This window comes from Strigops habroptila, chromosome 5 (assembly GCF_004027225.2).
Source record: "Strigops habroptila isolate Jane chromosome 5, bStrHab1.2.pri, whole genome shotgun sequence".
NCBI classification, from domain to species: domain Eukaryota; kingdom Metazoa; phylum Chordata; class Aves; order Psittaciformes; family Psittacidae; genus Strigops; species Strigops habroptila.
This window is the reverse complement of record NC_044281.2, coordinates 23,917,180-23,932,932: the sequence shown is the minus strand read 5'-3', so window position 1 is coordinate 23,932,932 and position 15,753 is coordinate 23,917,180. Positions and strand designations below refer to the sequence as shown.

The following is a 15,753-nucleotide window of genomic DNA, read 5'->3' as shown; positions in this document are numbered from 1 at the left end:
AGCCCAAACACCGGATCTGCTCAGGCTGCTAGGATTGACCCTAGTCTCTGAGTTGACTGACACATGACCAGAATAGCGTGCTGGGATACGTAAGTGTTCTGGCATCGTACAAACAGCACAAATGAATGATGAAGACTTTCATATAAGAAGGCGTGCCTCTGGATGTGTAAAATTTAAAAACATGAAAACATGTTGCTATGAATTCAAAGTTTCACTCTGGCTGATACACTCTATAATTTCAACTGAAGTCTATTTTCCATGCATACTCTTCTAATTTTTTTTATTGAGATGGATGCCTTCTGGTTTGGGGTTTTTTTAACCTGTTTAGCCACTTTTGCCAATAATGATATTCTGGCTGCCAAGTGGATGCTAACTCCATTTAGTCTTTGCTATACTGTATATTTTCTTGGATCAGATTCATACCAGATCTATTGGGATAAAAGAATTTCTGAACATATAAAATATCAAAAAGAGTAGTAACATCACCACGTTACTTCAGAGGGCATTCAGGAAGCCCTTGCACTTACTCTATTTTCAGTGTAATGAGAAAACAAATATATAATCTACCAGAAATAAAAAGAAACTGCAAAGTCTTCAATTCTGAGCAGTTTACCTCTGTAACTTCATCTCCAGGATCACAATATGGCTGCACCAGTTACAAGGCAAAGACAACTGCCAAATTTGCCCCACAAGTACCTTTTGTCCTCTCACAATGTATGTAAAACAAGGCCTTACCCAAAGGTCTTGCCTGTCTGTTCCCCAAAATCCTCCTTTGTTTTTGTAAAAATAACCTTTAATTCTTGGTGAACTTTAGCAGTCCCCGAACTGAGTTCTTGCAGAATAATGCCTTCAATCTCCTTTTGTTGGAGATGCAACTCCCCATGGATGGCCTGGCAGCTGGAGGTGTGTCCTTGTGCCATGCTCTGGCACACATGCCAGAGCCTCTCCACTCAACTATGCTTTTTCTCTCCCTGCTCTTTTCTCTCTTATTCTTCTCCCTTATCTGTTTTTTACAGCAATTTTCAATTTTCAAAATTAGTTTTCCTTGTATTTTCCCTCTGTCCAGCTTTGTATTTTTCACTTATCTTTTCTCTCTTCCTATCTCAAATGACAACACAAGGCTCAAGAGGCAAGTCTACAGCCAGCTTCTAAGAGCCTATTTAACCCACTTTCACAGATAAGCTCAATGCCGGGAAGGGCAGAGAAAGCAAAGACAATGCCCCCTGTGGAACCACCTCCCTTCTCTGCAAACCCACCGCTCCCAAGACAGCTGCTCTGGGTCTCAGTGTGGGAGTAAGGACTAATGACAGGTAGTTCTTCCAGAGGTGTCTATCACTTCAGTGAAGCCAAGATCATATAAAATTACAGAGACCAGACTACTTCTGTGTTGTTATCCCATTGGTATCCTGAGCCATGCTTTCCTTTCCTCTTTTCCAGATGCTATTCCTACAAGTATCAATTATCAAAAGATTCTCACTAAAACTGTGAAATATTTGTCATTCCCAGGCATGGCTCTCAGCTTTCTGCTCCCAGAAATCCCAGCTCAGTCTCCTGACATCCTCCAGTCATTAGGCAAGCCAGACTTGCTCAGACTTGTACAGAACCCTTGATGCCAGTGAGCCTTCTTTCTGCTGTCCTCAAGGGATCCAGAGCAAATGGCTCCTGAATTCTGCTTTAAAGCTATAGCCTGGCATGAACAATAGCATGGTATGGCCTGGATATTTTGCAGCTCATTGAAACTGAAAAATTGAGAGCTGTAATGTAACAAATATGAAAATTGATGTTACAATGTTTATTATTTCTTGGGATAAAATAAAAGTAAGATTGTGGTGCATGATTTTTCTGCAAAGACTAGATTCTATGGCCATATAAATTGGAGAACACATGGAGCTCAATATCAGTGTCAAGAGAAGGACTAAGGTCTTAATTTATGAAAAAAATCACAGCTAGTGCCCACTTTACACATGAATGCCTTCATTGTACAGACAGCAACCCAGGATACTTTATAAATAATACACATACATACATCCTTCACCCGATTGCCTAATATCCAGGTTACTTGAAGCACAGGCTTTCCTGCAGAGTACACACCACACTGTCAAGAATCAAAAGATAACAATAACAAGGAACTGGAAACTGAACCAACAGTGAATATTTGGTAATAATTGGCAAGTCAATCTAAACTAAACTGTAAGTCCAAAACATTTAAAAAATGTGTATATATATACAAGTATTAGCAACAACCACCAGAGCACAGGGATCTGCAGCATCCTCTCTGGATGACAAAAGCAATTGGGTGAGATGCAGCACGCTTTCCATCAGTGAGAAAGATGGAACACATTTTGGAAGACAACACTCAGTTAAATCCCTATTCCTACAAAGGTGTGCTATGGAAATGCCAGGAGTTCTGCTGTCCAACATATAGGCATTTCTAAACTTCATATGAACATCAGTAAAAGAGGAGCCAGCTATACTAACCTTGACAGAGCTGCATAGAGTGTGAGCATTGAAAACGATCCATCATATGAGTAAAAAAAAAAAAAAAAAGTATTTATTATTCATTTGTTCATTATTCAATTATTCATCTGACATGAAATTCCACTTGGAGTTTTAGAAGATGGAAAGTGGTAGCAGATATAAAATATGCATAGTTGTTTTTCTGCCTCTTTTGGGGGCAATATGGCAAACTAAACTTCTGTAATTCTTCTGTCATTTTCACCATGGAGTGGGGTTTTTTTCTATTTCTCCCAGAAAGATGCATGGCTACCTAGTAGCGCAGATGCTGGGTAACACTCCTCCCTAGTCCCAGGCCCTCAACTAAGTAAAACTCCAAGAATAGCATTTAAAACTGGTAAGAGCAGAAACATCCCCAGTGCACGAATACCTCTTCATTTCTTCCAAATCCTGTATTTTTGTAAAAATCTTCACTTTTCTTTATGTTTAAATAGCTGTCACCATCAAGGTAAACACTCTAAGAAAAAGAAGGAAATAAAGAAGTCTTCAATTAGGTAATTTCTGCTCTGTCATAATGACTTGGAGTGATAATGCTGCTGTCTCTGCAACCTTCTGGCCATCGTAAGGCCAACTTAATCCTATCTTAGGTCCCTAAATATATATTCTGGCACCTAACAAAAATCATGATTTTCAGAATTGATGAACAGCCATGGTTACATGATGCAGTTAACAGTGTAAAAATGAACTGACCATTTGGTGGGGTTTACATTTTCCTTCATCATCAATCTAGCTGACAACTATAGCTGTCACTTTTTTATTGTTTTGGGGTTTTTAAGATCTAATAGAAACAGCATCCTTAAGATTAACTTGAGGGTTTGGGAACATGAGAGCTTCCTATTATTATACCTGCTACTGAAAATCCTTAGAAAAGATGTGGGAGTGAGTATATAAAAGACACTGGAAAGAAGTGCTAATAAAAGCAGAGCAGGCTAAAGAAGCTGGGTGGGTAGGTTTGGAAGCCCTTCATATATCCGTAGCTTCTGCAGCTGATGAACTCACAGTAATTTGGAATAAAAGTCACTTGAAGCAGAACTGTCAGCAAAAAGCAACAGGAACATGCTAATTTTTCCCATTTTTACTACTAAAAAGTCAGAACAGTCTTCCTCAGTACTCTGCTGTTCCTCTGAAAAATGTCTGCTTGGAAAGAAAAAAGATTTAATTTGGGGTTGATTATTGTTTTATTTAATTTCTAATCCATGTCCAAGACAAACACTTATCAACAAATTCAGATTTGATGCAGGAGCAAGAAATGTCAGCCTAAAGAGTGGTTTGGTATGAGAACGTATACATGTCTGTCGTGATTTACAGCATAGTCTTGTAGCACTATGATGTTCTGCCAGGAGAAACAAACAGACAAACCTAAAGCCTTACATTTTAAGCAGCTTAAACAAGATATTTGCTAAAATGGAATAAGGGAATTTGCATGATGAAGAGATTACTGAAATGTCATTTGCATGTTTGCAGAATGCATGGTCTATTAAATAGAAAAAGGGAATTCCATCTATACATTTCCTTTCCAAATACCTCATCACAGCTTACAATGATGAAACATAGAAGGAATAGTAACAGTTACTTCAGAGCCTCTTATGCTGATGATAGTTATCAGGCCCTACCTTACAGAATCACACACTAATTTGGAAAGGATGTCTGGAGGTCTAGTCCAACTTCCCTCCTAGAGCAGGTTCAACTAGATCAGGTTGCTCAGGATCTTGTCCAGTTGAGTTTTTACTGTCTCCAAGAGATTCCAGCCCTCTCTTGGTACCTGTTCAGGTGCTTGGCCACCCTTATGGGAAAAAAAATTAATAAATCTGCATACCTAATTTCAACCTTCTCATGTCACAATTCGTGTCCACTGTGTTGCATCCTATTGCCTATTCCTTCCTGTGATAAAACTAGTACATCTGCAGACAAGGGGGGTGCAGTGATGTCATTCACTTCTCTCTTAGCAAGGACTTTGACATTGTGTCCCACTATATTCTTGGACCCAAGGTAACGACTATTATAGTCTAGATAAGTGGACAACTAGATTGGAATGAAACTAACAGGATGGCCACACTCAAGAGAATCACAGTAATGGGTTATACTCTACCTGGAAGCCAGCACCAAGTGGAGCACTAAAAAGGTCTATCTTGGGACTGGCATGTTTAACGTATTTATATCAGAGAAGTACAAAGTTCAGCACCTGGAAAGGAAGAGTCTCTTGCAATGACACAGGCTGGGGACTGACTGGCTGGGAACAGCTCTGCTGGAACAGACCTGGACGGCTGTGGCAGACAGCAAGCCAAGCATAAGCCATCAGCATGCTCTGGCAGTAAGGTGTGCCTCCTGGGCTGCATTTGGGTGAGGGAAGTGACTATCCCCTTGTTTGATAGACCCCATCTAGAATACTACATGCGGCTTTGGGCCCCCAGGAAAAGAAAAACATTGATAAGCTGAAGCAAGGTCAGTGGAGGACCATCAAGATGGCTGGGGACTAGATCACATGCTCTGTGAAAGCTGAAGGAACTGGGCTTGTTCAGTTTGGAGAAGAGAAGGCTTTGGTGGGACTTAATAGGAGCTTTCCATTTGTAGAATGAAAACCTTTACGGAGGGTATCAGGGAGAAGGAGCCAGTTTCTTACAGTGGTGCATGGTGTGACAATGAGTCAATAAGTATTAATTGAAACAAGAGAGGTTCAGACTGGAAATAAGGAGGGGAAAAAAATCACCATGAGGACAGCCAGCACTGGAACAGGTTGTGCAGAGAGACTGCGTCTCCACCCTTGGAGACTTTCAAGACCAGAGTGGATAAGGCCCTGAGCAACCTGGTCTGATCTTCTAGATGACCTTGCTTTGAGAAGAAAGTTGGATTAGAATGCTCCTGAAGTCCCTTCCAACCGGAATTATCCTGTGATCCTATGTTGGTGCACCTCCAAGAAGTGTCTGGCTCCACCTTGTCTACACATTCTCATTCAATAGATTTACATGTCAATTAGATCTCCCCTTAGCCTTCTATTCTTAAAGTTAAATAAAGCCATTTGTAGGACCTGAGGATAAAACAGGGAAATATACATATTCATCAGAGGAGGGGAAAAAACTCACCCAAAATACAGATATGTAAAGAGTAGAGAACAACCTGAGGATACAGCCCTGTAAAAGGCCTAAGCAGAGAAAATAGTGAATTGGGAAAAGGAATTTGGGGCTGAGAACAAAGAAACTGCTTCTATTATTCAAAATCCCTGTGTTCAGGGAAACTTAAGTTTGACTGCTCTTTGTCAATAATTCAGTTATAGCAAGGAAACAACTAAGGATCACCATTTTTTCCTTCTACCTAGAACAATAAGAATCTGAATTTTTTGCTAACTGACTGGGTCAAAAGAAGTAAGAAGCATTCTGGAGTCTTTGACCCTGTTAACAGAGATGCTTCCCCCTCCAAAATGTCCCCATGTATTCTTCTTACCTTAATAAGCAATTGTCAAAAACAAGTGGTCACTAATCAAAAAAGCTACCCAGAGGAAACCAGAAGGTCACAGGCACTTTACGTGAAATTCAAAGTTTGTATCATAACCCCTTCTTAAATGTTTTTTCTAGGAGACAGAATGTTTTAGCTAGTACTTTTCCAAATGAGTCACTAACACCCTTGTCTTAATTCTGCAGCTGCTGCTAATTTGAAGTGCCAGCCTTCTCCCCTCTCTCCCCAGAATGAAATAAAATATCAATGTTGCACTGTGCTGAAAATGGAAAGTTAGATGTAACACTATGCTACAAGGCCTCTACAAGTCCCATTTACATTAGATTCTTTCTTTCCTCCCAGGCCTATACCTAACTTAAGCCCTCTCAGCAACGTACTTCACACTCTCTTCCATGCTCATTGGTTGTAAGACTGAAAGACAGACTCAATTGGGTTTTTAACACTTGGTGCACCAACACTTAAAACAACTTAAAACAGGGAAAGAGAAAATAAAGTCACAGAAAAATTATGCTAGCAATTATCTGCGTATATATGCAATCAACAGATTTTGGTAACCTAAGAACTCTGTTGTATCTTCCTTTGGCTTGGATCTTTGGCCCACTTGGCCAAGGACATGGAAAGCCTTTTATTTAGAAAAGTTAAGCACCACCATTTTGTCTTACAAAAGTGAGACCCAAGAGGGTGTACTTTTCTCAGAGACAACTTTACCCATAGCTCTGCACATCTCAAACTCCTTAAGCAGCTCAGTTCCACTATAAAAATGTATTACAGTTGGGGTTTTGGGGTTCATTTTCAGCCAGACTGGTTTCTCGATTCAGCTCACTGACTGATCATATGAATGCTAGTGCCAGCACAGGGCAAGGGACAGGAATGAGTTGCTGGGGGCAATGGGGAAAGACAAGACAGCCCTTTTTGGCTGCTGTGCATAGTTATGTAAAATTAAAGTGATTATGTAGCTATGGCCTCAGGGATAGAAGAGGTCACAGATACTACCACAGCCTATAAGCTGCTATAGAAATTGTGTCAGTCTGTGTTGCCAAGAGACAAGCAAGGGAATTCAGTTCTTAACCTGTAGTAAAATCCACAAAGTGAAGCCCGTTCACTCTACCTCTCTACAAAAGATCAATACTTTCCTCTCAGTGCACAAGAGTCACACGGAACATTCCGAGATGCATTTTGCATCAATAAGCAAAGTCTATACAATACAACAAAAATGAGTATATAATTTGTAGCATATTTTTGGCTAAATCTGAGTACGTGTCTTCAAAGGACTATTTTTTAAACCAAAAGCATAATTTCATTAAAAACAATTTCTTTTTTAAACCACTGTTATTCGCTCTTGATTATGACTACTTGGAAGACTGAAACTTAAATATGTAACTGTACCAAGTTGTATTTTCCAGGTTATTACTACACCTTTGTTCAAACTTCTTTATTGCTGTCATGATCAAGTGTCCTTCATAAGGAGCACTGCATTAGTAGCATCAATTACCTTTCTGAGTAAAGAGAGATGCATCTTCTATCAACATTGACAGCTCAAACTGCTGCTTGAACTTTCAAGCAACTTAAAAAATGTATCCCAGGCAGGGTTTTGATGTATATCCCAAATAGATATGTTTCTGAAAGGTACTGTTTTATAGAAAAGTAGACTTAGAAAACAATGCTTTATTACCCGTGTTATTCTCAGTTGGAAAATTTCAATATTTTTGCCTATCTCTTCTTTGATCCTTCAACACTAAGCAGAAGCTCAGAAATTTACTCTCAGGAAATTTCATCCTTGAGACCTGAAGTTTTAGATGCTAACTACAAGCAAAGTATTTTGAAGTATAGGGTTCATGTTACAAATAAGGTTAGATTCTAAACAGCATGCTCAGCTCTGGTTTGAAAGTAATAAGAAGAAACTACAGTCATTACCAAGACTAACAGGTGAGCTGAGAAAGAAAACATACTTTAAAGAACTATTTTACTCAAAGAAAATTAACTTCTCCCCCCACAAACTTATTGCACACTTTTCATGACTGCTTTGGGAGCCTGCGTTGAAGGCAAAGCTAGAAAATACACCAGTACACATCACACATTCTGGTCTCTTACAGCTGTTGCCTACCTACTGTATATAAACTTCATAGACATGGTTTTAGAACATGCCAGGTGCCCAGAGGGGGCTTAACCATCAAACACAAAAGGAAAACAGCACTAAATAAGTTTTTCAAGCCTTTTTCAAGTCATATATTGGTTTATAACTTTTCGGAAAAAGTCAGTCCCGTAAGACTATCAGAGTCAGGATCTGACTCATACATCAGCAGTAAAGTTACTACTGAATCAAGGAGAGGGACCAAGATTTTGTTGACATTTGTTAAATGAGGCCAATCACGCAGTATCAAATTAAGCCCCAAGCACAGTGCTCTCTAGGGATGAGCTTAGTCTCGAACTTCTAGAAATTACAAAGCTAATAAGAACCTGCCATTTCTACCATTAATGTGGTGGGAGAAATATTTTTCACTTTGCCATTTGCAAATCTAGTCTCTAGTGCATATATATCATTCTGTTCTCTAAGGAAGTGGGTTAAGGGAGGAAAGTTGTAGCTTCTTAAAAACTCTTTTTAAAACATTCCCTAGGAAAAAAAAAAAACAAAATCGGCAAATCTTATGGATGCCATTGCTACTTCTCCTTGATTCCAGCCCCCATCACACAATCTGCATGTTGCACTGCCTAACCTTTGCTCTTCCAAAGTGAAGATTATGAATATTATGTCATTGCAGATCACCCCCAAATTAAGCATGGTCATCATAACCCAAGCATGAATCGACTTTGTAGTAAATAAAATGTTGCTCATCTGAAATCAAAGGCAAAACTCATGTTGTCTTGAATGAAGCCAGTCTTAAAGATGATGTTGTGAAGTGTTTCTGCATTTCATGTATCTTTATGAGAGTTATTTAGATAGTTACAATGATGTACGTTAACATACATGACACATTAATATACATCCTTCCTGCCTCTACCTAACAATGCAGTGGTCCCCGTGTGGAATATCTAGGATTAAACCTTCCTGAAGTCATTACTATTAAGAACATATCTGGTTACATCCTGCTTCTAATGCATATTTGCCCATGAGGCTAATATGACGTTACTTCTGAAGAGAGGCCCTGATCCAGAATAATTCTAAACTGGAGTAATTCAAGACAAGGATGATGAACATTTGCAGAACTTTGCATGAACTTTGCTTGATCCATTTCTAGAAAGGCTTCAACTTTTGCATATACAAGAATGATTCTAGCAACAGTTTCTAGAAATACTTTCTGAAGGATATATTTCTAGTTCATAGCAAGCCACCTCAACTAAGCTTCAAAATTTAAAGGAGCTGTAACTGGAATAAGGATAGAGATGACCCCCACAAAACCAGCTAGCTGGAAACATTACATAGAACAATCATTGTGACCAGTGACAGTATGTCACTGGCCTCTCTGACGGATGGATGCAAACAGGCACTCCCAGTTTTGGATTGGGATGTTTGGAAGAAGAGAAAGTGCTCTTTCTAGGGAACACTTTTCACTTCTCCATATTTTACATCCCCTGAGATTGTTTTCTGGAGCCAGAGGGATCACCTCATCACCAGCACTCAGTCTTTTCTTGAAATTGGTCTTTTACACTGCTTTCTTTTACAATTCCACAGTGTGGTACACTTTTTGAAGGAATTCTTTGGAAGTTGCATAATAAAATCCCAACCTGGCCAGAATGGAAGAAAATACATTCAAGAGGCTAAGGAGGGTAACAGGATCACAGGATCAGGTAACTGTGCAGAGATAAGGTTGCCTGCAGCTAACCTGTGGTGATTTTGCAGAGAGTTGTTTGGGAGAGTTGTTTGGGTTTTTTTTTTTTTAATGGATTTCTAATCCCAATCAAGAACCAGAGGGATCACAGTTATGGACAATTAATATAACTTCCCACAATAAGACATTTCTATCCAATCTCATAAACACCACACTTCGTGTTACTGTAAACTTGTCTTTTACTATGTACAGATTTTGCAGTCACAGTGCATGCAGAATAAATCTAACTAAACCGATCAGAATGTATAATCATTTATGCTGATTAAAATCAAGTCATAAGCTAGTATCACTTTTTAAAGGGTAGTAGACCTGTGCTTGGCACAGAATTCAGTGAGTAAAGGTTTTCATTAGCAGGAAACCATTAGAGGGTCTTATTACTTCTGCTTTAGAAGCATCTAAACCAGAAGGTTCTACATTCAGTCTGTGAACTTCATACACTGACACTGAACTGTGTCTCTTAATATGAAAGTTTCGTATCTGCTTTGTTTCACCCTACAGTAAGTTTCCTGTTAACTGATTTCCTACTTACACTGCCATCAATAGGTATGGATAAAAATTAAATGTTCACAATTTAAAGTTTGCTGTCAACAGCCTGAAAATAAGTTTTTGACATGCAGAACCTGCCTGCTCACTGCAAGTTTACATCAATCTACAGTCCTGCCTACAAACCTACACAAACTTCTACAAATATTAGTGCTTTTCATAGCTGCCAGGGCACTAATTTTGCAGTTATCAAATTATATGGTTAGAAAACCACTCTAAGACAATTCAGCAAGATTCACATTATCTCATTTCTTCTGAGTTGTTACCCAATATTATACAAAAGAAACAGAAAAGAATTCAAGTATCACATAAATATGACCTATAACTATTAAATGCTTGCACTTTAAATAAACCATGTTATCTATAGGGAATGTTGTAATTTTCCACTATCTCTCTCTTATACAAAGAACTTCCCTTTACAATACAAAAGCCTATCAGTAAAATTAGTCATATTTCCTTGTTGTCCAAAGGAAAAAACAGCAACACAGCTAGTTATCACAATTTATTTGTAAATCACTGTGTGCATTATGTCACTGAACTCCATTTGATATTTAGGTAAAGGAGACCAAAACATAAATTCACTTCTATTTCTTCCTTGACCAAAGCAAACAGACTGTGGCCTAGAGATGTATATACACATTTGTATTTGCTTATGAGTACCCTGTCTTGTCAAATGTTACAATACTTTGCCTAGCACAGTCAGGTTTTACTCCTGGTCAGAGATGCCTTAATGCATTACTAAAACACATACAATTTTAACTAGCATTGTCTTCTAAAATGTTGAAATACAAAATCACTTCATTACAAATAAACTATTAAGGAAGGAAATTAAATACAACTGGGTTGAAATGTTATGGAAATATTATTAAAGAAATTACCTAAACCTTTTGAAACATCCATTGAACTTGGAAAATATTTTTGATGCTCTCTGACACACCATACAATGCTGCGATACAGGAACTGTCCTAAAATATACATTCATTAGAAGACACAAACATTTAACAGATATGTCAAACATATAATTTGCTGGAGTGAAAATTGTGGCAGTCCCAAAAATGCAGGTTTTACAAGCTTTAATTTGAAACTATTATTTTCATTGCTATAATGATCTTTCATATTAAAAGCCTTACACCTTCTTCCAATGTTTATTTTGTTCGTTTCATTTCAGTCCATGGTTTCACTAATCTCTTTTGATGCTGAGCTCCCTAAGATTAGGGGGAGGGAGGTGCTGAATCACAGCAAATGTTTATATTTCCTCCCAGAATATATGACTGAACCAGCTTGAATACTTCACGAATAAGATTGTGAAGATCATAATAGAAAAATGCAAAATCTGTTTTTAAAGTCTATACCATATTTTGTAGCAATTAAAATAGTTGACCACATCAACATTTTAACCCAAAGAGCCATTAGGAATGCATGCAATTTCTAATGAGGATTTTTGGGCTCTCTACAGAAAAATCCATCTTCAGGCAATTCCTGTCATCTCCTAATTATCAATTTGCAGTTTATTAGTCAGCAGATTTTCCATCATTACTTAAATAAGATGGGAAGCAAAATTTCCAGTTTCAAAATCTAGTTTCAAAAACGTCTCCCAGTGTAACCATTACCCACCATACAGTCAGCTACTCAATTCTATTATTCGTCTTTAATAAAAACCAAAGATTTCTACAGAATTACTGAAATAGCTCATGTACTGCAGAACGGGTTGTTTTAGGGCCCAAAAAATAAAACAGCTGAAAACTGTGAATTAATTTTTCTGTATGTTCTGAGAGGATCAATAGTGAGAAGATTGCTTATATTATTGAATTCTGCATATTTCAATACTGAAACTCACAGTTACTATTCCTTTTATCTACACCAAGGAGCCACCTTTTTTTCTTTTATTTCTCTTATAAAATCAAGCTCTCTAAAACCAGGAAACTTTCACTGGATCCCAGATATTTGATTTCATGTGTGTAGGTCAAATGGCTGTGTGTGCTCTCTGCTGAAACACAGTAATGTAATTTCTGGCTGTATAATTTTATAGCAAAGACTGCAAGATGTTTTGAAGATGTCATTGACTGTAATACAAATCAACATTAAATTATCTGTACAGGAAACATTTTCAAAGGATGGTCCATCAAGCTTTCTCATAGGATCATGGATTTCTAGGATCATACTCTAATAACTACAGTAAGCTATTACAGTTCATATCCCTCTTCAATTATTTACAGGTCAAAAAAGCCAAGTGACATTGCTTTATATATATTCAATGTTATGTAGTTGGTTCGTAACTTACTAATGCCACACAAAATCATGTAGGTACAAGCTTTTAAACAAAGACATTTTTTCATTTGAGAATATTGATATAGTCATACAGCTAAGTGATGCAAAAGGCTGTCCTTCAGGCACTCTACCTTTCTTTAAAATAATGCATTAAAAATATACATGTAAACAGTAGTGAAGTGATTGCCGCATAATCTTTAGATGGCTACAGACTATGCTATTTAGCCTGATGTCAATTACACATTTAAGAGATTAGTCATTTCAAATCACCTAAAGACCTTCATCATATTTCTATCCATTTCTGTGTATAGGAAAGCACATTTCAAAGCCTCCTCATTGCTGACTTGTAAAACGTCTCATGACTGTCAAACTGAATTTATTTTTCAGCCAAGCAGTATAAATGACATTTCACAATATAGCAGCACAGAACACAATAGAAGAAGAGCCTAATGAGGGTGCAGATAAAGAGAAGGGAATTCTTGTCCTGTCATTGTCACACAGGCAGGACACTTCAATAGCAAAAAAAGGAAAAAAAAAAAAAAAAAAAGGCAAGCCACCAAACCCACACACACACCAGAGTTGCAACCTCTAAAAAAAGTTCACACATTGAAGCCTCATATGGGTCTGTTTTGATTTGTGAGGAGTGACACTGGTGGTTGGAGAGGCTTATGCTAAATGTTCCAGACAGCTGATGCAACCACCTCTGCATCTGCCAGTTTGCAGCATGATGCTGCTACAGCAGTGGGGCTGGCTGCCCTCACAGACATGAAGGAGAAAGGAGTGAAAAAAAGGTGGCGATCCCCCACCACAAGAACTACTAACATCAATTTGCCTGCAAACGCCAGCTACCCTTGTACAACATCAGCCACCAGGCGCTGGACCCTTAATCCAGTTTGCAAACTGCGAGGTAGCAGCTCACAAAGCTCCAACTCCACAGACAATGAGTGTCCATCCGAGCCCAGGAGCCTCCTCAGAGTCCGTATTTAAGCGGAATCAGGACCGCCCGCCCCCCAGCAGTCAGCCCGCCCTGCCACCCCGGGATGTCAGCGCTACCCCGCCACGGCTCTCGGCCTGGACCCGCCGCCCCTGGTTCGGGCCGCTGCGCTGCGCCCGGGGAGGGCGGCAGGAGCGGGGCCGCGGGCTGGCCGAGCTCCGCTTTGCAGTGGGGTGGCCGGGGACGTGGTGGGGAAGGAGGAGACACGCCGAGAGCCCTTGGGGAGGAGGAGGAGGGCCCGCCAGCGGGAGGGGGGAGGCGAGAGGGAAGGAGACGGGTCGAAGAGGGCGCAGTCGGGAGCAAGCGAAGGGGTGGGAGCCCGGCGGAGAGCAAGGCGGTCGCGGGCGGCCCGGGGGCGCTCGGCGGCGCTCCCGGGGCGGCGGCGGGCGGCAGGAAGGGGCTGCCGGCTCTTTCCTGTCTCCGTCCCCCGGTGCAACCTGACGGCCTCCTCTGGCCCGTGCCCCGCACCGCGGAGCCCCCGTCCGGGCTCGGCCCCGGCTAGCCGCCCTGGAGCGGGGCCAGCCCCGCACCCGCCGCGCCGCCCGGCGTGCTGTACCCTACCTTCGCCTGCAGATACTGGGGGTAGTAGTAGGTGGTGTACTGGGGGTACATCTGCTGTTTCCACACTTTGCCCATGAAGCTGGAAATGTAGCCTGCAGTGCAGGGATGGGGGGGCACTTTGGGGGGCTCCGGCCGCCTCTCCGTCTCTCTCTCCCTCCTGTCTCTTCCTCTCCAGCGGCGGCTGCTGCTCCTCGGCCGAGCCCAGACCTTCCTCCTCCTCCTCCACCCAAAAGCCACAGCAGAGCGGGGGCAGGCACTCTCGCTCTCTCCCCGGGAGTTCCTGCCAAGTCCCCGCCCGGCCAGGGCCGAGCAGCAGCAGCGGCGGGCCGGCGGGCGGAGCGGCGGCGCGGGGAGCGCTCGGGGCCGGCGCGGCGGTGCCAGGCGGCGGGGCAGGGCTGGCGGAGGGAGGGAATAAGGAGGGAGACAGAGAAGGAGGGAGAGAGGGGCGAGGGGCGGCGCTTGGCCCCGCTCGGAGCCCGCGGTGTGAGCCCCGGCCCGGGCCCGGCGGCAGGGCAACCCCCGCGGGCAGGGGGAGCCTTTCTGCGGCGGGCAGCGAGAGGCGCCCCTCGGCCCGGGGGCCGCTTCAGCGCCGGGAAACCTGCCGTGCCCGGCCGAGAACGGAGCGGGGCTCCACGTTCCGCAGGAGGAGGAGGGCTGCAGTGGTCTCATCCGCACAGCGCTCGGCTCTGACCTAATTAACCGGGTTGCGCTTTGTTACCGCCTCTGCTATTTGTGCATCTCCTTGCCGAGCAGTGGTGCGGGGCGCAGGCTTTAGGGGAGAGCTGGATACAATTTGCGAACAACTGCATTTGGCTTCGGTTCTGCCTGGCGGTGGAAGGTCCATTTATCTGCTGGGAGCAGAAGGGACTGCAGTGCTAAAATCAGTTTACAGAACAGCAACCGCAAAACCAGACCAAATTCTCCGTCTGGCCCATCGTGCATCCTTCAATTTGTACTTTTGCCAGCGGTGCCGAGTACACTTAATTCTCGAACAGGAAACATTTCTGTTCTAGTCGACAGTAGTTATATTTTACTTGAGCATTTTCCCTCTGAAAGATAATTTCCCAAACATTAAAAGTACGGACCAGCAGCACATCATAACCCACTGTTATTCGTAAAAATTCCCCCTTAGCCCAGCAGGTTTACTTCTGACAAATGTGTCTCTTTCTGACCCAAAGAAAAACTGATTCTCAAGAGTATTAAGCAGATGCTCCTTCTTTGTCACACTAATCACAACCGTTTTTGTCTCTCAGCACTGTTTTATTAATAAAACATACATGTGAGGTCCACCCAAGCTCCTCAGTATATTAGCATCAGCCAGACTAAATGTGATAACAGTGGGAAGAAAGATTAAAAAACCTTATGGATTTACAAGCATCCCAGTGCAATAGCAAAGGCAGCCTTTGTGCAGTCGTGAATCCCTAGTGCAGGCAGAGCAATGAGAGGTAGCTGCAGATATTCCTCCAAATTCCAGCTGAGCAGAGGACAGTTATGCAAATGCCAGTGCAGCTCTCTTGCTAGCCATTCGGATCGCTTTACAAGCTTTTTCCAGGGAGGACATTTGTACACACTTTATGGTCCACACAGATTAATAGA

General features: G+C 41.6%; 1 protein-coding gene across 4 annotated transcripts in view; it reads right to left on the bottom strand.

Annotated features, from left to right (window-relative positions):
• The window catches only part of RBMS1 (RNA binding motif single stranded interacting protein 1), a 146,967-nt gene extending 132,425 nt beyond the window's left edge, over positions 1–14,542 (bottom strand). For 3 of the 4 annotated variants that reach the window (XM_030486432.1, XM_030486433.1, XM_030486431.2), the window contains exon 1: positions 14,158–14,537. In XM_030486432.1, coding sequence (XP_030342292.1) covers positions 14,158–14,232 — 75 coding nt within the window. In that variant the 5' untranslated portion in view covers positions 14,233–14,537. Of the gene's footprint in view, positions 1–14,157 lie in introns of all 4 variants that reach the window. The other variant, XM_030486434.2, reaches the window with a different exon arrangement.
• Positions 14,543–15,753: the final 1,211 nt, after the last annotated feature.